Genomic DNA, 22371 nt, shown 5'->3' on the forward strand with positions numbered 1-22371 from the left:
CGTTGATCAGTCCCGAGGAACCGAGCAGATCAGCCCCTGACGTCACTAATCCAAGCCGCTCGATCCGTTGCTCGCCTAACTGGTGATCCGCGGTCTCACGAACTGAGTCCTTCGAGCGCCCAGAGTAGTCCCCGAAAGCCATTCCTCAACGAGCAATCCGGTCGTGAACCTCTTCCAGCGATTTCAACTCAGTTGAAAGCTATTCGGTGGTCAAAAGTAGGCGTCCAGCCAAGGAAATCGAGAATTCATCAGGCGGTGGCGTCAATTTTGGAGTCCTCCTCATTCATCTGCTGAGTTGTTTGTCTTGATCTCTCAGCCCACTAGCAATCTCTCACTCCCATGCCAAGTTCACGTCATCAAGTCCATACGAATCCAAAGTTGCCAATCCCAAAAGCTTGCGGGTGTTAGTGGTGCTAGTTCGAATTAAGAAGGCTTACCCGGCAATCAAGGTATTTTTTTAATATTTGGATACCTTATTTTGCATAGATCCTGAAGTCAATTGCATATTCTTGAGAATTCAGTTGCTTCATTTAAAGCATTGCGATATTTGATTGATTGCATGTTTAAATTATGCATCTTTTAAAAACAAAAAACAAAAAAAAACAACAACAAAACACAGGTTGATTAAGAAAATTTTCTTTTCCTAATCCGCAACTTGCCACATGAGCAAGGATTTGAATTCAATCATTAACCGTAAGATTACGGATTAAAGATCGGATTCAGATATCGCGGAATATTTTCAAAAATCGGTTGAGATATCCAATTGATTTGATTGGCATAATATCTTTAGAATGAATATTCTCTTGCTTGATATTTAAAATTCTAAAAGATATTGCATTGCATTTTAGACAAAGTGGCATCTTAGAATTAGAATCATGTTAATTTTTAGAATAAGTTAATTTAGATTTGCATTCTAGGATAGAATCAGCATATTTGAGTAGATTTTCATGTCTAAAATAATTTATCTTTAATATGTTGGGGATTAGGCAAACTTAAACCCTAAAATATGTAAGATAATTATCTTTAGGCATATTTTTATTTAGGGTCATTCATTAATCCGAAAATACAAAATTAAAACAAGCTTGCTATGTCATTTGCATGCTAGGTTTAGATCATATAGAATTTGCATGTTTAGGTCTTCAATTAATTCGTAAGTTATGTAGTCAATTTAATTAGACAGTAACATTATTTGTACATTAGTTTCATTTAATTGCATGTCATCTAGGTTAGTCACGCAATTAATTAAATTAATTGCATATGCATGCTTAGGATTTTCTTGCATTTAATTTAATTCATTTGCATCTTAGATTAAATTCATGCATTGCATATAGGTTAGTCTTTATCCCGTTAAAAAGCAAAAATTCAAAAGTGAGAACAATTTATCTTGGCGTCTGGATGTTCAATTAATTGATTGTACAATCGCATGATAACCTTTGTTAGTGACTTAGGTTAAAATCGGTTAATGTTGCACGACAAAAATTTTTCATGAAATAAAATTGTAACGAAAGGGCGTTAGAGTAATCTAGCGTAATCAAGTCCCCGGATTTAGAATCTACGGTTCGTAAAAGTAATTTAGTTCTCCTGCTAATTTACTTAGGTTTCTAATTGACCTACCAAATACAATTAGTGGCGACTCCAATTCAAATAACTTTGCATGTTAAGTTACGATTTGGTATGGATTTGGGAGAGTCCGTGTTAGGTTAGTTAAATAATTAACCTGATAATCCATTAGCCTAGAAACCCGATTTTTAGGTCGCGACACTAAGTTGAATGATTTTTCTAACTATGATTTTCATGCATATGTCTTAGGGTAAGGAAAGCTCCAACATCTAAGGGTTCATGCAAATGGGAGTATCTAGCCTATCAATCGCAATCAGCAAAAATAAATGTGCAAATCAAGGAAGCGTAAACGTATGGATAAATCACATCAAATCACAACGTGGGATCCTAGTGAAGTCCTAAAGGCTTTGATTGCATGAGTGCATCTTTAACTTGTGAAAAGTGGTCAAATAATTCCATTGTTTAGCACTTGTTTATTCTTGATAAGACAACGAGTAAGGCTGGCGAGTCATTCTTAAATGATTCGACTTCAAATCAAGACCCCCGGCTTTCCTGGGTTTGCTCGATCCGTTTTGTGCCGAAATTCAGATGGCACAAAACTCTTCTCAATAATAACTCGCTCATCACAACTTATCACTGAATAATTTCTAAAACAATATGATGTTTCAGCAAAATAGAGTCGATCTCAATCGCCCATTGCCTCTACTTACCCCGACTTTATATCGGTAGCTCATCAAATTGTATATATAATATGAAAAAATCTTTGGATTCCTTATCATATCCTATTTAGTCCTATCATAACTAGAAATTTGGACAACTAAATGCGACCTTGATGTTGGGTTTTAGGGGACAAAGTAAAGGGAAAAAAGAAACAAAAGGAAAGGAAAAAGAAAGAAAAGGATAAATCCGAACTGTCTAATGGCTCTTGTGCTGAGGCGTCAACCGTGTAAGAGGTAGCTCTAAGATGTAACTTAAGAAAATCCCAATCCAAGAGTTGATATGCACCTTCCAACTTTGAAGTAACTATTGTGCGACATTCATACAAAAGAATCAGAATTTTCTGTACAATATTTTATCTAAAATCCTTGTGTTTCTTTTCAGCCCTCTTTCAAACAGTTTTTGAGGTAAAAGAGCGAACCTGCACTCTGCCCCATCTGGGAAAGGATTTCAACAAATTCGTAGATAATTTCATTTAATTAAAGCATTAGCTGAAACGCTAATTGTTTAATCCAAAAAACTTTATTTACTTGTTTTTATCTAAAAGAGATATATTGATTGAATTCTTCATTATGTTTTAGCACTCCCCAGGAGACCTGTTTGTTGTAAATAGGTTTTCGGTGTGTAACGTGAGGATCTTCAAGTATTTCTCCATTTCGACCAAAAAAGGAAGTAGTAGTATTTCTCCGGGAAAGACCACTCGTTAATTATTACTTTCTGTGCATTGTTTAGGTCGGCTACAGAACTACAAAAGCCAAACATGTGTTGGAAAATTCTCGGGGATCCCCTGGTTTTCAAGGCTTGGTTATTGAATATTTGAAGATGAGGTTAGACCAGCAACTTGTTGAGGGTGAACCAGCTATGTCTACGACCACAACAGGAAGTAATCCTGCCAATTCGTCGAAAAAAAGCTTGATCGACCTTCAAGTACATAGCCACGGTGACCTTCGCTGCGGCCTTCATGTTGCCCGGAGGTTGTAACAACGACGGACCCGACCAAGGGATGGCGACTCTTGCTGGCAGGGCAGCTTTCCAAGCCTTTGTGATATGAAACATTACAGCGTTCGGTTTCTCAATCCTGGCACTATATTTTCAACTCGTATTAAGTTTTGTGAGCAATTGCTTCCAGGAAAGATATGCTGGATTCGCAGGAAATTGCATTGTGGTTGCGATAATCGAGATGGTGCTAGCCTTTGCTTGTGGTACGCATGTGGTATTGACCAGAACCATCGGGCTTGGAATTTTTACTTATGTCCTGGGTGGATGTCTCATGATTATGACCTCCATTGTTGGTTTCCTTGAGCCCGAAGCTGAATTAGCTTGGACACCTAGCTCTTTCAGGAGGTACATCAGAAACTTATTATTCGATTACGGGATCCTCCAATGAGCACCCTCTGCAATTGTCTGAGGTACTTTCAGAACATCGGGGACGGTGACCGAAGAGGGCAACGCGTGAGAGAAGATAAAGCAAACTGCTTAAAGCTGCTGATAAGTTGGGCTGGTTTTTTCTGTCCCGGGACCTTGTGCATGGGAAATGTTCGGCTTAAGTACACCCCAAGTGCCATAAGTTATGTACAGCGCTCACTTTAGTGCCAAAACTTTCAAATCGATCACTTTAGTGTTAAGTTTTTGTAACTTCGATCACTTGAGTGCCAATTTCTTTTTAAAATGATCACTTTAGTACCTGAGCTAACGTGGCTTGCCGAAAATTCGACACGTGACATTTTTTTTATTAATATTTGAGATGACGTGGCTCGGTGAATTTGACACTAAAGTGATCATTTTTTTTAAAATATTGACACTTAAATAATCATTTTTAAAAAAAGTTTGCACTTAAGTGATCGTTTCGAAAGTTTTGGCACTAAAGTGATCGAAGTTACAAAATCTTAGCACTAAAGTGATCGATTTGAAAGTTTTGGCACTAAAGTGAGCGCCGTACACAACTTATGGCACTTGGGGTGTACTTAACCCGAAAATGTTTTTATTGCTTTGTCAGTTGTCGAGTTCCAGCACTTTCACGTCAGCTGTCCGATTTAGAACCTGTCAACGTCAACACATTGGATTGAGCGCCGAGCTTAAGACGAGTCGAGCACGACAAGTAAAAGCCAAGAGGGTTAGCAGTTGCTGAGCAATCGTATGTTGAGCTGCCAAGTTGGTATTGTTTTGCTGATTGCCGTTAGGTTGCAAGGAAAGCGTTGGATTTTGTGGAATTTTGAACTTTAAATAATGCTCTTCGTAGCATTAATCAGTTTAATTTGATTTTACCGTTAATTGCAATTACTTCACTTCCCCCGAACATTCTTCAACGCAGTAGTTAGGTAACAAAAGGTTTTTTCAAAGAGAGGGGTATCCGTGTTTGAAATTTTTCTCGTCCAGCATTTCTCTTCGGTGTATCTATAGTAAGACTCTACACCGTTTATAGACTCCGTTAATCTGATTATTTGATCGTTATATGTTTGAAGAAGTTCCGTCAATTCACAAAAATCAAGTTACTGGTGATTTACTAACATCAAATTGATTTGTCGGTTCTTAAATTCTTTCAAATTTTACAGGTAGACAGGGTAGAGGTTAATAAACTTTCGACGTCCTAGTGAAATTATCAACCTCAAATTGCGGATTGGGTCTCAAAGGCCCACAGACGAAACGGGCTCTATGGTACTTTCCCTCCAATCCCCCGAAAATCTTGTTGGATCTCACATGTTCTGAGACCTGTTTTTCATGTAACACTAGAAAGAAAAAGAAAAAAAGAAACCATCATCGAATGATTAGGTACACAAGGCCAAGAATGTATCACACCATATCAACCTATAAAAATTCAATTGCCCGCTCGTGCCAGAAACAATAATTCCACTTCGTCTTTCGTGTTGGTGCGTGGAATAAATGCATCACTCGCTAATGCACGGAGAGAAGCAGCGGCCGATCCTCGAACAGTCTACCCATTCTTCGATACAAGCCCTGAACCCATGGGGTCGTCAAACTACTAAAAGCCGTTCCTGTTGCCCCGTTCTTCGCTGATGCCCCGTCATCCACCAAGTAAGGTAATATATATTTCTCCATGTCGGCGAGAGAGATCTGGAGATGGCCCCCAGAGACATTGATGAATTTGACTTTCCCGGCTTCATCCAACGTCCTCAATCCAATCCAGTCCTCGACGTAAAGCTCGGTCTGCAGGAAATGCATCGCTTAGATACATTCCTCTTTTTTACCCATTGAACTAATGGTGAAAGGACTCAAATTGTGGCATTAAGGGTGAAAGCATGTTATGACGAAACTTACACCACAGCGACAACACCATATCGCAATATGTTCTTTCACCGATTCTGTTTCGTCCATTTTTCTAATGTAAATGCAATTTTCCTTAGATTATCAACTCCCAAAAGCGAATGCACTATAGTCAAATGAAGATCATAAATCACTGCCAAAATGCAATCGCAGACCGTGTCTTGGATGTACACCCACGCCATAAGATTGTAGGGGAAGAGGTCGGTAAAGATTATGCTTTCATAATCCTCAGTATTACTTTCAACATGGTTAATCAACATATATAAGGCTTAGAAAATGCTTCACCTTGATCTCTGTAGTATTTCTTGGGTGGCCGTACAAGGCGCAAAAGAAAATGGTTAAAACCACAAAAAAATTTCAAACTAGTACACCTATGACAAATTTATCCACGTACTAATTTTTTGACCACCAAAAACTTCAAATTAATACACCCGTAATAAATTTACCCCAAATTAATATTTTGACCACAAAAAACCCAAACTGGTACACATGTCACAAATTAACCCTCCGTTAGTATCCGTTAAATTTGATTAATACCACGAAAACTCCTAAACTGATACAATTGTGACAAACGGGGGATAAAAATCTCAAACCGGTACACTCATCAACCATCACATGTTACCTAACTCAACAATTTAACGGTAAAATTTAACAAAAGCTAACAGAGAGTAAATTTGTCACAAGTATACCAGTTTGGGGCTTTTGGTGGTGAAAAAATTAATTTGAAAAAAATTTATCACAAATGTACCAGTTTGAGATTTTCTTAATATCAACCCAAAAGAAAACACAGTTACTTCCAGAAATTCTGTAAATTCCAAAATAGCTCAAATAATTTCATCGACATCCTGCAGAAAAATAGCTCAACACCAGGAGGATCCTTTCAAAATGCATGCTTTCTAAACAACAAGGACATTCTACCGTAGCACAAATAATTTACCACTGATTTTCAGTGACCATCACTATTCCCTAGGTTCTGTTCCGAGAGCATTGCTGGTTAATGTTAATGACACTGATAACTGCATTTCAAGGTACTACTGCTAAGGTGCTTTGAAACTTTAAATTCATTTGTCATAAAGATTTGGTTTCTTGATGATGGCAAAAGCCAACAAATCATTATTCAATGACAAACTATCAAATGATAATGCCGTGTCCAATCAACAAAAGAATTACCTCCTGTGCAGGCAAAATAGTATCAAAAGTTCCATCTGGATAGTATCCGAACCAGGATGTTTCCTTTGGTTCTAACACGGTGTCTTGCTCAAACTAGAGGGAAATAAAGTGTGTTAGCATCATAAAGCTCTAAACGACAAGTCCAAAATCAAAAACACTGTACAAAACTCACCATTATAAGGACCAGGTTCTGCAAGCTAGCAAATCTTTCCTTGTAGGTTGAGTTTCTGTGATCCACGTGCTCATTGTTTAAGTTTGGGAGAAACTTACAACCTTTTAGATATTTAGCAAGGTCCTGCAGAAACGAAAAGCAATTCACACCATGCTTAATTGAAAGAACATTCAGACTTTGTAACACAATAGCAAGTGAAATGAGGTTTCGCATCGAGAAAAATGGCTAGCAAATCAAACACATAAGCTAAAAAAAGGAAATCATGAACATATGCATAGCTCCTATCTTATACAAAAAGTACTATGGACCGTACCTAGTTAGGCATGGTTATGAAAAACATTTCAGTAGATAATACAGTGAGATGAGCAAAATTAGGACCCTCAAGAAGATATACACGAAAAATCATCCCATCTAAATAATTGCTCTCTTAACACAGAATCGTACTCACAGTCGGAATCTTCACGTAACCGGCGGGTGCCAAGTGCTCCTGTGATTGTATTAGGGTTCCCACACAAATCAAGAAGATGCGGTTAAACAGTAACATGTGAAAGAAGAGAAACAATTAGTTTGGCGCAATATTTCTATAGTGGATGTATAAAGAAGCTAGTTGTTGATGGTGCGGAAAAAGTAGTCTGGATAAGACTGAGCAACATTATTCTTAGGTGTCAATATAACAAAAAGGTAATGCAAAACAAAATATGACTAGGAAGACAAAGCAAAACCTGGACATAGGCAGAGTAGACCCCTAGTAGCTCGATCAAATAGTCCACAAGAACGCAGAAGACACCAGACTGTAAAAGAAGGAAAAAAAAAAAACAAACTGCATTTATATAAGCAAAGTTCAACCCCCTTGAGACCTCAACCAAGAGAAAGCTAGAGAATGACCTATCCTAATGCCAAATCAATCTAAAAACATGCCAGAAACGCATGTCAACCTTACCCTAAGAGAAACGTTCTCCATCCTAAACTGGGAGATTAGTCATATTTGCAAATAATAGGAAAGACTTGAAAAAATAATTTTTTATTGCCCTTGTCATGTACAATTCTACCGGAAAGAACTACTCTCAAATAGTCAAACAGATTATCTCTTCATCGACTATATCAACTTACCAAGAAGTCTTTCGCATCCTGCGTCAGGATACTTAACTTTCTCGCTTACAAGATCGCAACAGAACGAGCTTCCTTTTCGCTGCTAATAATAGGTTAAAAGAGTGGACCAAACAAAAAAGGAATGGACAACTTACTCCACAAAACGGTATAGACGCAATTCCAGCATGGACACCTGCCAGTGATATGAAGTTCTTCACCTGCTCCACGAACAGAGAAACAAGCTTGCGTTGTTAGAACAGTTAAGAAAGGCACTCTGGAGAAGGAATTTTGCTTCGTAATGATTGGAATGATGAGGATCAAAGAATTTAAGAGAATGACTCGCTACTTGGTAATTGAATAACAGAGCAAGTTGAAAATTTTCAGAGAGGTACTGGGGTCAAAGTAAAGAAACAGAACCACGGAAACAAGCCTCCTCTATCGTCCACTTATCCAAAAAATACACAAGTGGAAAGCACACATAACTTCACTCTTTTCTTTATTCCTGTCTTTCTTTTCCTTTTTTCCTGAATATGCAAAAAGAAGAGACCAAGTTTTCTTTGCCGCAGGTCAACTAACATTTTACTTTCCATTATAAATTATACGTGACATGATATGGAACCATACTATGACAACACTTTTCCTCTTTTACCATCTGCACTTCCATCAAATGTATCGCAAATTTCAATCCAGGTGAGAGCATATAAGAAAATGTCTTTTTTGCTGGTTAAGCAGTAGGAAACTTTGTTCCCCTGCCAATAATATCAAAAAGGACCACAGCGTCAAGAAGGTAGGTTAGCAAATTATCCCTTATATTAGGTAGTGTAGCAAGAAAGAACTTAGCAGAGTCTGCACCTGATTTAATTTGTGACATCACGTTGCCCCATGTCTGCAGTTTAGGGAAATATTTGCTACAAATCATTGAGAAGTCTGACTAGTGGCGAAGGAAAAATGTCATAAGGACCAAGTTCCATCCAAAGTTATCCAAACATCTCACTGGTCGGTGGGACATGGAATTAGCGCAGAAATGTGCTAAAGACCCGTTGAAATGCACAACCATAAAGTAAACATCAAAAGGCTTGTGATCTGCAATTTCTGCGTCGTCCTTAAAAGCTGACATTCCCATGTGGACCCATTTTTCTTCTGAAATATATTAGGTAATTAATCTTTTTACAGCATGGAAATCATTCCAGTCAATTATTCCTGCCTAAACATTCGTCAAGATATTTGTTCCTCTTCACTTTATATACTGTTCTGAGAGGGAAGAGGGAAGACATACAGGATATAGTAGCAAGAGAAACTTCAGTGTATGAAGACAGATGAAGCAGCTTCAGATGAGTTATGCCAACATAAAACGTTCTTAATCTAGCCCCACAGTATTACTAGCACAGCTCAACGTACTAGAAAGAGGTTGATTTTAAAAGGCCAATGACTGCACTCAAGTATTACTTCTAGGATCAAAGTAAAATTTGCAGAAATTTACACCATAGTGGCACAGCTTGACAAAGGGTCATTCTGCAACATGGAATCTCGTTTCACTGTTTAAAAATGTGACTCTCTCAAAGTTTTATATTTCGACATCTCTAAGAAAACATTAGAAGAGAAAGAGATTCTATGCATTATCTCAAAAGTTGGGCAGTAGTAGAATATATAAGACTCGTGAAAGGAAAACCGGGAAAAAATCTATGAACAATATAAAATGATTCACATGTTTTCAACTCAATATCGAAAAGAAAGAACACATGACATGAAACTGTTTAATTCACTCTGTGTAGAACTTTATCTCACCGGAGGTGCTCCATCACAAAATTCAACAACGCCTCGACCAATCATGGCGCCCTGTGAGACGGCAGGTAAGTTGCAATGAGGGTAGACATATAACTCTAACCATGAATATGAGAAACTAGGTATACGGCAACAGAACAAAGACATCAACAAGAATTCACAGATTACAGCATGGTCTATTATCCATCCGTCACTTATTAAGCTAACTGTGCTGTCAATAAACTACATCGATACAGTACGTTGGTTATGTTGCCTAAGAATTACTGGATTACAACATAGAAAGGCATAGACTAGACATAAAGAGTAGAAGATTGCAGCATCTAAACCACATGTTTATCACTAAATAATGGCTACTATAACGTCAATGTAAAAATTTTAAAAGCATTTGACACTTTAGAGAAACATGAAGTTTCCCACAAGGAAACCACCTTGAACTCCTTCACTACCCCAATATCTCAATTATAGATTTTGTTTTAACTAAAATTGGAGTTTATAAGACGTAATTATCAACATCCTCTCTTTCCTAACATGTTGTAAACTCATTGAAATTACGGATGATGAAGAATTAAGTCCTGTGCTAACAGTTCAAGTCAGATAATTTTTACATTTCTTAGACCAAGTACTTCAAAAACGTTAGTTACTCACTTAACAAACCGATTCACTTAATTATTAATCCAATCAAAACTCATAAATCAGAAGAGATTGACTGATTAACAAATTATATAGCCAAAACATACTGTCCAAAGACCAATACGAAGAGAGACTTCGCTTCATATAAAAGACTTTTTCGCATACTAATTGTATATTCTGATTCCGGATATAACCCATAGCCCCAGTGGTGATAGAGATTTTAGTAAGAAACCATCATTCTAGTTCTCTTTCCAGCAAGCTTACATCTCAGAGATGCTAACCTAGTCATGTTTCCTGGGAATTGACCGGGCTCTAGTTCTTTGATGCTGTCAATGTAAATAGCTCACTCACTCAACTGACAGCAGCAGATTTTCTCTCGCATCAAAAAAAGAATCACAAACTTCTCAATATGCTCAATTTCGAGTCCAATTGAATTACGGTTTTGGTAGATCTAACAAATTCCCCACTTGTCTATGACTATAACACAGAATCTGCAGAATGGCTCCATCTACATGAGGGAATGCAAAGTTAGGGACTTAAAATTTGGTTAAGATTGACATTCAATGTCATTACCTGAGAAAGCCCGACTAAATTGTAGCCATCGCTAAGTTTGCTCATGTTCTTCACCTGTGGTATCGAAATTTTTCCAGTAAAAGTGAATTTTCGGTACCAGAAGACAATATATCTCACCAGAAACTGTCCACACCTTCTCACAAGCAATGGCAGTCTGAAAGGCAAGGAACATAACAGATTGTCAAGGATTGTCAGATACAAATCATTATGGAAAACAACAATAGCCATATGACAACTTACCTGCTCTAGGATTGACATAGTCCAGGAGTCCCATGCACCGTCTCCTATTTCACTACAAAGTAAGAGATAGTGGAAAGAGTAAATGGACAAAAATAAGTCCATTTTGCAATGAAATTTAAAAAGGTTAACCATGGCACCAATGTGGGAGAAAAGTCTAGACCAAGATGCAAAAGAAAAGGTTTAGTTAAACAAAATAACCCACTGACGAATGCAGTTTTGCCGTTAACAAAGAAATCAGTACTACATACACAAATGTTGTCGCGGTGGTTCAGATAGGACCTAATTGCCAATTCCACGAACAGATATAAATGTAGCTAATGCTCCATAGAGGTACAAATTCAGAACATCAGAAGAATCGTCTTCAGAACGAGTATATGAACATCATTCTAAAGGTAATATGTTTGAAACTTCCCAAAGCATAGGAAAATAAGGAAAAAGAATATGCATCGATTAACTGTTGGAGCCTCAAGCAAGCAGTTTCCTTGGCAAAGCATCCAATTAACAATTGATTCAGACAAAACAGTGTTTCAAAAGGTAATATGAAAAATATCTATGTGAAGCTGAATCTTGAAAATGTAGATTCAAAGAAAGCAACCATACATGCAGTGGCCTTCAGAACCGGACCAGTTGCTTAAGAGCTCTGTGAAGTGTGTGACTCCTTTGGAGCTGCACTTGTCGCTAATACCTGATGCAAACAACTCATGAACATCATTTTGTTTAAAGGAAATGTCAACTGAGGTAACTACCAAGATCAACATGTACAACAGTGCAGTGTGGACCACCGGCGCTCATTTTCCACAAACTCTCAAACATCTCGCTCCTATGACAATGGAGCCTAAGACACGTCTTAGCAGAGCAACATGTACGGCACACATTTCTGGAGAATTGTTCATCCAAGAAATGGACGAGGTCAAGAATGATTTTCAGTGTCCCTCAATCCCTGGTGTGCATCCTTAGCATGCAATTTAAGTAGTTGTCTTTAATCATGTTAGACAATCCGTTAATTGTAAAAGTCTAAGCTGTAACGAAATGGGCTAAACATATATCTGTAGCAAATGACTAAAAACTCCCCCTCGAGTAAACATTGGTCCTTACACCTGCAAGACAGGCTGTGGACGGAACCACATTTACAAAATGACTGGCGATACATGAAAATGAGCATAATAACAGGTTTTAACAAGCTAAAGAAAATTGAGAGGGAGTGTCGGGATTCGAAGCCCCGATACCATGTTAGACAAATTGTCCCTCCCAAAAGTCTACGATGTAAAGAACATCAACATCAGCATCACCTTTATCCCAAACTAGTCGGGGTCGGCGGTTGATGAACCCAAAAATAAATAAAATAAAAGCAAGACAGATTGAGGGAAAAGAAATAATTATATAAAAATTAAAATATATAAATATATATAGGGGAAAAGGACTAAAAGGACGACCGGAATATAGAAATTCTGCCCCTCCATAATGCTAATAGCTTTCCTCCACTTCATCCTAAGACAAATCATACGCCAATCTATTTCTCACTTCATTAAATCTTGTTTTACTACTTTCCCCTAGGTAAGTTTCGACCGACCTCTTCCTTTCTTCATGTCATGCTCTTGGTAACAAACTTCTGTTTTTACCGGAGCATCTAGGGATCTTCGAAGAATATGCCCAAACTATCTCAATCTATGTTCTCTCATCTTTTCTGCCACCAGTACTACACCAACTTTTCGTCGAATATCTTCATTTCTTGTCTCATCCATTCTTGTATGACCACATATCCACCTTAACATCCTCATTTATGCTACTCCCATTTTATGCTCATGTCACCACCGTACTGTCCAACATTTAGTTTTGCATAGCATTACGGGCTTTATTGTTGTTCTATAAAATTTTCCTTTTTAGCCTAAGAGGGATTTTGCGATCACACAAAAACTCCGATGCACTACGCCATTTCATCCAACCTACTCTGATTCTATGGCTTACATCCTCATCAATCTCTCCCCCTTTTTTGCAATATTGATCCCGGATATCTAAAAGCATTTTTCTTGGGTACCTCCTGTCCGAGCATATTCGGGGATTCTTGATCTCCTCCTCTTGCCATGTCGAACTCACACTTCATGTATTCAGTCTTACTTTGACTTAACGTAAATCCTTTAGACTCCAACGTGCTTCTCCATAATTCTAATTTAATGCCAATCCTAGTCCTGGTCTCATCAATAAGCACAAATATCATCTGCAAATAGCATACACCACGGCACCTCATCTTGGATATCTTTTGTTAGTTCATCTATAACTAGGGCAAAGAGATAAGGACTCAAAGCGAAGCTTGATGTAAGCCTCTCGTGATTGGAAAATAACTTGATGTGCCATTACAAGCCTTCACACGGTAGCAACACCATCACACATATCCTTGATTGCCTATACATACTTTGAAGGTACTTTTTCTTCTCAAGAACTCACCACGGAACTTTTCTTGGAACCCTATCATACGCCTTCTTGAGATCAATAAACACCACATGTAGGTCATTCTTCTTTTCTCGATATCTCTCTATCAATTGTCGTATCAAGAAGATAGCCTCTGTGGTAAATCTTTCGTGCATAAATCCAAATTGAGTTACGTAGACCTTGGTCCCTATTCTTAAACGATGCTCAATAACTCTCTCCCACAACTTCATTGTATGGCTCATAAGCTTAATGCCTCTATAGTTGGAGCAATTATGGATATCCCCCTTGTTCTTGTAGATAGGCACAAGCATACTCTTCCTCCATTCATCGGGCATCTTATTAGTTTGGAGAATCTTATTAAAGAGGTTAGACAACCAACTTATTGCCACGTCCCCTAAGCATCTCCACACTTCAATAGGGACACCATATGCTCTAATTTTATGCACAAACCTTATGTTTAGATCATCAGAAGCGTCCTCCATATCCACCTCACTTCTATCGCTCTCTCCATTAAAAAGCTTATTAAAATAGCTCATCCACCTTTCCTTAACTTCTGCATCTCTTACTAAGAGTTTTTTACTTTCATCCTTAATGCATCTAACCCGTGTCAAGCCTTTACTTTTCTTATCCCTTATCTTTACAATCCTATAGATACCTTTTCCTCCCTCTTTGCTCCCAAGTTTTTTGTACATATCGGAGAAAACCATGCCTCTGGCCTCTCGCACAGCTTTCTTGGCATTTTTTCTCGCCAATCTGAACTTTTGCAAATTCTCTTCATTAGGACATTTATGCAAACATTTGAATCGCTCCTTCTTCTATTTAATTGCCTCCTGCACCTCTTCATTCCACCACCAAGTTTCCTTTGTTTGATGTCTGTTCCCTCTACTTTCCCCTAACACCCCTCTTGCCACTCTCGGGATGCAATTAGACACCTCGTTCCACATCATATTGACTTCGCCCTCTAGTTGCCACGGTCCTTCCCGAAGCATTTTTTCCTTGAAATCTATTTGTTTTTCCTCTTTTAACTTTCACCATCTTATTCTGGGGTTCTAAGCACTACTCTACATTTTCCTTACGATGTAAGGGAATGGGCCAAAAATTTATTTATAGCATGTGACTTAACAAATCACAATCGCATTTTTTTTCAGAAAGAGGGAAGTTGGATGCAAATGGATTCATGACAACCTCACACTGCACAAAATTTCTCGGAAGAGCAAGACAGTCACAACTTCAAGGCTACATTCCTGTTCTTCTAATGAAAAAGGCACTAACTATATCAGTACAAACAGTGAGGATAGAGAAAGAACTACTATGTAAAAACTAGGTAGAGTAAGGAAATGACAATGATGAAGGGGCATTTTAAATCTCCGAAAGCATAATTAGATTAAGCCCCAAAATGACTCATTGCCAGCGTATGGAAGCACAATTTGTCCTGGGACTACATTTTTCCCCCTTCATAGTCACAGAATTTTATAACCAAGTGGTGAAAACACGTATCAGAAAGAACATGAACAGCATGCTGTGTACCACCAAGCTCAAATTCCCAATCGACACCAACAGCGCCTTCCAAGAAGTAAACCAAACGTGAAAAACAAAACAACTTAGTTGAGGACCAAATCGAGAAAGAAAGCAGAGTCCAAATCCTATAGCACGTGATACCACCAACAACTCATACTTGACTCCAAGTAGCACTGAAGCAAATAAATCAGCGAACACAAGGTAGGCATGGCAAAGACCCCCACTCACCCAACGACAGAACAGAACGATTTCAGAACCAAGAAGAACCAAAACGCAAACGGGCACTAAGGAACACGTTCAAAGGAGAAAGTGAGAGAATTCACCGTGGAAGACCACGAAAGGGATGGACTGCGTCACCGGTGCCAGAGTGAAAGCCAGTAAGTAGACAGCGCCGAGGATGGTGATCAGTGGGTACGACGCCATTGAAGAGAGGAAGACGGAAGGAAAGAAGGAGACGAAGAATGGAGAGGCTCTACTTGGGTAACGAGTGATCGTTGACAAGCATCGGAAATTTTCAAGAAACTAACGTTCTTTGATATTGTCGGCAGCGTCTGCGTAAATGAGAGAGGGAGAGTGGATCGATAGGTGTGGAATCGAAACGGAAGCGCCAACTACCTTTCCAACTGCTGACAAGATCCTCAGACTCGTGCTCGGGCCGTTGCGTCCGGATGGAGATAAAGCCAAAAATGGAAGAAAACCATGATGACCTTTCTTCCTTTTGCCCAAAAAGATCATGGCACCAACGACAAGATCATGGCAATTGGTTACTGCGTTAAGAACCAAAAATTCATGTCACAGAAAATGAATTGTTCTTCAATCACTCGGGAACCCGAAGAATAATGATATCCTTGCTTTAAGTGTTCATTTATATAGGGCTAATGCCACGAGAAATCTCAAATTGGTATATTCGTACCATATTAAGTCTAAATTTATGACCAAAAAAAAAAAAAAGTCTAAATTGATTTTTGCATAGTCAAAAATTTCAAACTTGTACATCGTGCCATGTTTACCTTGAACTAATATTCATGTTACGATAAATTTTAAATTGGTGCACCATTGTCATATTTACCTCAAACTAATTTTTGTGTCCCATGAAATCTCAATCACTAAAATCTTATATTGGAAAAATGCTAAATTTTCCCTAAGAGCTTGTTAGAATCCCTAATATTTTGTAACCGGTAGTTTGGTGTATATTTGGAAAAATTGCACCAATTTTGGATTTTTGTAGCGTGAAAATTAATTTGAGGTAAATATGGCATGAATCTATCGCTTTAAAATTTTTCACAATACAAAAATTAGTTTGAGATAAATATGGCACGAGTAAATCCTCGAAGGCCCAAATAACTCAATATTCTCTCATGAACTGTTTGTGTCAATGAATTTGTTCCATCCAAAATTTTAGATAATGGGTGTAATTCAAAAAAAGATCAGTTCGGAATTTGTTCTAGTATTAACCCATTTATATATTGTGGACTTGTGGTACACGTATTTTGACTTATTTTGATGCACAACACTAAACTTTAATACAACATCAATATTGACATATAAATTTGCAAAATAGTGCTTAATTGCTTTTAAAAATCGAACAGCACTTGAAATATTGATTGGAATAAAAAATGCCCTTTTTAAATGCGCTTAACTTCATGCAAACAATGATGGACAGTTGTTAACGACACTGACTAAGAAAAGTTAGAAGCTAGTTAAATATTTCTTATTATTAATTGCTCAACACTTTCTCTAATTCTATGCTCCAGCGCACCAAGACACGGGACCGGTCTAGTGCAGAATCTCTACCATGGGAACCGTGGGATCAAAGGGGATTCAGTTCTGACCACCCATCGTTTAAAATAAGATTAATATCATGAAAACCTTAAATTAATATACATATGATAAATTTACTCTAAATTAATTTTTTGATGACAAAAAATCCTCAAACTAGTACACATAATAAAAATTTACCAAATGTACATATGTGACAAATGGTGCACCCGTCAATTGCACGTGTCATCTAATTCAATAATTTGATAATAAAACTTAACGGGAACTAATTGAGGGTAAATTTTTCACAAGTATACCAATTTGAGATTTTTGTTGATACAGAAATTGATTTAGGTAAATTTGTTGTGTATCGGTTGAGGGTTATTCGTGTATTTATTCTTAAAATAATAGGGACTTATTACCTATTAAATTGGCTACCAATACTAACTTATTACCATTTTTTTGTCTAAAACTTGTTGGCGTTTAAGTTTACTCACTCACGATAAGATTGTCAAGTTTTCCAGTTGGTTACGGACAATTATGATTATGTTTGAGACTCTAAAGGCTTTTTGAGCAAATGCAAGTACTGTTTGGCAATTTTTCATATAGATTTTGGGAGATGCAATTGCATTTTCAAAACATCCTAAAAACCTTTAGCTCAAAACACGTCCATAGCTACTTTGGGCTCTAAGTATTTTCAGAATTCCTTCCAACTTTGCCCTCACTAAACTCTCCAAATTCTGGAAATAATGGGAAAATGAAATATAGAAACAAAAGAAAAAAAAAGAAAGAAAATAGGAAAAAGAAAAAAATTAGAAAGTTCTTAAAAAAATTGGAAAAAATCGTTCACCAACTAATGTGCGATGTAAAACGCTGACGCTGGCTAGAACGCCAAAGTAATTTTCGATCAAAATTAGCCAAAAAGGCCACATTGGTAAATCATTTAATGGTTTATGACTAAATTGAAAAATCATCAAATTAAGACCAAATTTGCATAATTAAAATGTTAAAACTTAATCGGCCATCATACAATAGATTTCAAACTAAATTAGCATAATCAAAACATTTAGATTTTCAATTGGCTGCTGTAGAATATGTATAGAATTTTTCAAATAATTATCCCTATGTTTTAACTACAGCCGTCGTCAAATACGAGGATTTAGACAATTTATGATAACTTGCGGACAATAATTACACATAGATAGTATAACTTATGACTAATATGAGGTTTACTACCTCATTGATTAATTACCCGGACTAGAAACTCCACAGTGTAATTAGTAATTACTACTCATAAACGTAAACTATTTATTATCATTTTTTTGGGAAAAAACACCAAAAATCCTAAACTATGCCTATTATAACACATTTACCCCAATTTTTTTTTGTGACACAAAAAATTCAAAAACTTGTACCCGTTTGACACATTTACTCCAAACTTTTTTTTTTTACATCAGAACCCCAAACTTATACCCTTATAACATATTTACCGCAAATTGTATTTTTGTAACACCAAAAACCCCAAATGTGTAGGTATGTGACACATTTACCCCTACATTTAGGGTAAATATGTCATACTGATACAAGTCTAGGGTTTTTTATCGCAAGAATATGTTTGGGATAAATGTTTCCTATGAGTACAAGTTTAGAGTTTTTTGAGTGACAAAAATAATTAGGGTAGATGTGTCATAGTGAACATAATTTAGAGTTTTTAGTGGCTTTTTTCCTTATTTATTTTTTTGGGTGTAAAAAAAAGTAAACTTTTTATTATAGCTGCAATAAAATTACCACGAGTTCAGGTATTCATCTTTATCGTAAAAGGAAAATAAATAATTACTATTCAGAGCAGTAACATAACCCAAGAGGAACGGGTTTATGTAGAGGAAATAAAATTTACTTGAAAGTACTTCTTTTCGCTTGATGGATCCATTACTTACTTATTATTAATGATTGACTGATTGAGTAACATCCCTTGCCGTATCGTGACAAAACGGAAGTTCGTAAATTACATTTTGGGTTCGTAGAATACGTACCCTTTCTTTGCGTGAACTTTTGTCATTGCAAAAGTTATCCTAAGAGTTATAAATTTTCTTTCCAACTTGTAAGTAATATTTTATTCTAAATAATGTAGTTCTTTGTGATAATATTTATAACTTAGACTCCGTTTGTTTTGCGAAAAATGAATCGTTTCTGAAAAACATTTTCCGAGAAGTCAATTTCCAAGAAAATGACTATATTTTCCAGTGTTTGATCGAAATATGAAAAAGACTAGGGAAATATTTTCTGTTGTTTGGTATGGAAAATTGGATTTAATTTTCCTCCATGCACTTCATTCAATAATTTATTATTTATTATTTTTTTAAATCCAATTTTTAATTTTTTTTAATTATTTATCTTTTTTTTTTCCTTTTGTCTCTTTTCTCTTTTTTCAATTGGCCACAAGGACGGCTGGCGACTGACCACAGGCAAGGTTTGGCCTCGGTTGAGGCCAACAACTGCTAGCCTGGCCTAGCATGAGGCCGGTGATGCCAGTCGAGGCCTTGCTAGATTTGGCGAGGCCTAGCCTCAACCGGGGCCCGCGACGGCTCTCTTGGCCTTGCGCGAGGTCGGCCGACGGTGACTTGGCCTCGACTAAAGCCGGTGATTGTTCGCCCGGCCTCGCCAAATCTGGTGAGGCTGGGGACACCTAGCAGGCCATCTACTGGGGCCGTGGCTGGTAACCGGTCAAAGGAGAAGAGGGGATACTAAAAAAAATAAAAATAAAATAAAAAAAGGTGAAAAAGGGAAAAAATATTTAAAAAGTAATTAAATAATAAATTTTATCCAAAAAATTGAAAAAATAGTTAAAAAATGAAAAGAAAGCAAAAAGAAAAAAATTAAAAAGAAAAACTAGTTGAAAGAGAGGAGGAACGAACAGTACGGAAAATGTTTTTCTCTCTTTCAAAAGAGGAAAACATTTTCCTCACATTTAAAGGAATTTTTTCCATAGGGAGAAAATATTTTCCGGGACTAGCTCATTTTCCGCCTCCCAATTATCGAAAAATACGAAAAATATTTTTCGAAAAGTTATTTTTCACAAAACAAACGAAGCCTTAGAAATCACAAACCGTGTCAGACACATCCGGAAACACATTGACCGCGTGTCGAACGAGCCGGACACGCACTTGACTTGCGTGTCCGGCTCCGGTGTGACACACCAACACGCCCGGAAAAGCTTCTGCAAATTTTGAAGTTTTAAGGGGCAAAAAAGTCAGTCCACCAAATCCCAACACGGTAACACCTAATCTGCCCTAGCTCTCACCTCCTGAGTCTTGGGACGCCCGATCCTCCCTTCCCCAAAGCTCTTGAATCGTCTCCCTCGTCTCTCTTCTTCTGAAAGCTACTGCTTGATTTCATCCCCGTTTTAGACTCTTATGCCTGAGCTCTCTCTCTCTCTCTCTCTCGCTCTCTCTCTTCACCGCTTTTCTGTGGACTTGCTACTTGCCGGTAATAAATGTTGATGCAAGATCGAATTGATCAAAAGACTCTGACGTGCAGTTGGAACAGAAATACAAATTCTATACCCTGTAAATCTTCTGTTGGAAAATGCTCGATTTTGGCGATTTGAACAGTTGAGCCTCTTTTCTTTCTGAAGCGCTCTGGTGATGCCGAGTCAACTTTGCATAAAGCTTCTTCAACACCAAAATTAAAATATATAGTCAATTAGCGATTCTGGTGTGATTACTGATTAGTACTGCTTGTTCATTCAAACTTCTCTTTCATGTATATTGATCACACAAAAGATGGAGCAATTGCTTGTTTGGGATATTGTTTGGTACTTAGAGTTCGATCTTACGTTAGGCTGCCGCTCGCTTCTTGCGCTTCCGACTTTCTGATTTACTCTTTTCCAATTTTTTTTTTTATTATCTGTCCTTAGTCATCAGAGAACTCGAGTTGTAGAGCAGAAGATACAATAAGGAAATAACTGGAGTTGACGACTGCGGGTATTGAAAACCCGCTGGACGAGGTATAGGGGGTCTAGTCTAATTGACATTTGTGTGAAAATTGTTGGTGAATCAGGATCTATTAGTGATATAACCATTTGTTATTGTGATGGTCTGAGTTTGAGTCTATACTTTATCATGTATGTAAAAAAACATATTTAATATATGTGTCCCAAACATGTGTGTCGGAAATCTGTATTTTTTTTTTAAATGAAGTGTCGGCGTATCCGTGTCGGTGCTAACTAGCCTATAACAAGTCTTGACATGGTGCTACATCACAATACACCACAAAAACCACAACTTAATCTAGCATCAATTTTCGACCAAAAAATAAATAAATATCGCATCAATCTTCGACAAAAAAAAAAAAAAATCTCACATAAATCAACAAACTTAAATTTACTTACTCTGCAACTACAAATCATATACTTTCGCTCTTATAATTCGATGTTCTTATTATTCGTACATTTCTTGATCTCCAACGCGATGTAAGAGTACATAATCTATCCCAAATTAAATGAAGTGGGTACATTGTGAAAATGTTAGCCATCTCGATAAAAAATACTCAGATGATTAATTCATCTTCAAATTTAATCACGTCACCAAAAAATTATTTAAGTTGGGCAATTAAGGATAGTATAAGGTATTCATTCATATACATAATACATGATACATGGAATATGCATACTTAATATATCCTTGTATTAGGCTCTTTCAAATTTGTTTACATGCATGATGTCTATGAACTTACGACACGAGAAAGCATTGGACTTTAATCTAAAATAAGGTTTTTCAAGAACTCATATATGTGAATTTTTCACTGGTTGCATGACATATATTTCAAGATAACATAAAAGTAAAATCAAACAAATAAAACGCCTTACTGAAAAAATGAACATCTATATCCACTCATTTAATAGAAATAAACTACATATCTCCATGACTCGCCCTTACTCGAATGATAAATAGACAAAAAAATCTCCTATGCATTCTTAAACTATATCTTCCCTTCATGTTATGGTTGAAATTAATATTTCTAAACGAAAAAGGAATAATTAATTCACATATACTGCTATTTAGATAACGAGACATTAACCAGTAGTAGTGGATAGTAGATCGTGAGAAACACTCTGGACTGATTCTTTTAAAAACCCCAACTTAAGCCGGATCTAATTTCGACCTCAAATTTCTTCTTTATCTGGTGAAAAATTAAAAATGCACCGACTTTTAATTCGTCCCCACCTGTGGGTCGTGACCCGACCCGACCCGACCCACGTCCGTTGAATTGACGCGGAAGGATCGCGCTCGAAGTTGCTTTGGGGGGAGAAAGCAGACCCAATCACGACAAGGAAACGACGTCGTTTTCAATTGGGGCAGAATTAGGATTAGGACTCTCCTATCTCTCGTGAAAACAGCGGAAAAATTAGCGCTTAGCGGATTTCCGAGGAAGTCGACGTCTTCGCGCGCTCT

General features: G+C 37.2%; 1 protein-coding gene across 5 annotated transcripts in view; it reads right to left on the reverse strand.

The window, feature by feature from the left end:
- The window catches only part of LOC115728582 (palmitoyl-protein thioesterase 1-like), a 47500-nt gene extending 31692 nt beyond the window's left edge, over positions 1 to 15808 (reverse strand). The window contains exons 1-12 of one of the 5 annotated variants that reach the window (XM_030658908.2): positions 15484 to 15804; positions 11816 to 11900; positions 11216 to 11267; positions 11109 to 11129; positions 10976 to 11029; positions 9776 to 9826; positions 8146 to 8208; positions 7624 to 7692; positions 7350 to 7388; positions 6902 to 7024; positions 6730 to 6822; positions 5151 to 5442 (exon numbers count right to left, since the gene is read on the reverse strand). In XM_030658908.2, the coding sequence (XP_030514768.1) occupies positions 5170 to 5442; positions 6730 to 6822; positions 6902 to 7024; positions 7350 to 7388; positions 7624 to 7692; positions 8146 to 8208; positions 9776 to 9826; positions 10976 to 11029; positions 11109 to 11129; positions 11216 to 11267; positions 11816 to 11900; positions 15484 to 15583 (1023 nt within the window). In that variant the 5' untranslated portion in view covers positions 15584 to 15804 and the 3' untranslated portion in view covers positions 5151 to 5169. Of the gene's footprint in view, positions 1 to 5035; positions 5443 to 5882; positions 5907 to 6729; positions 6823 to 6901; positions 7025 to 7349; positions 7389 to 7623; positions 7693 to 8145; positions 8209 to 9775; positions 9827 to 10975; positions 11030 to 11108; positions 11130 to 11215; positions 11268 to 11815; positions 11901 to 15483 lie in introns of those variants that run through there. The other 4 variants (XM_030658907.2, XM_048285269.1, XM_048285270.1 and 1 more) reach the window with 4 other exon arrangements.
- Positions 15809 to 22371: the final 6563 nt, after the last annotated feature.

The sequence above is a fragment of the Rhodamnia argentea genome, chromosome 9 (assembly GCF_020921035.1).
Source record: "Rhodamnia argentea isolate NSW1041297 chromosome 9, ASM2092103v1, whole genome shotgun sequence".
Taxonomy (NCBI): Eukaryota; Viridiplantae; Streptophyta; class Magnoliopsida; order Myrtales; family Myrtaceae; genus Rhodamnia; species Rhodamnia argentea.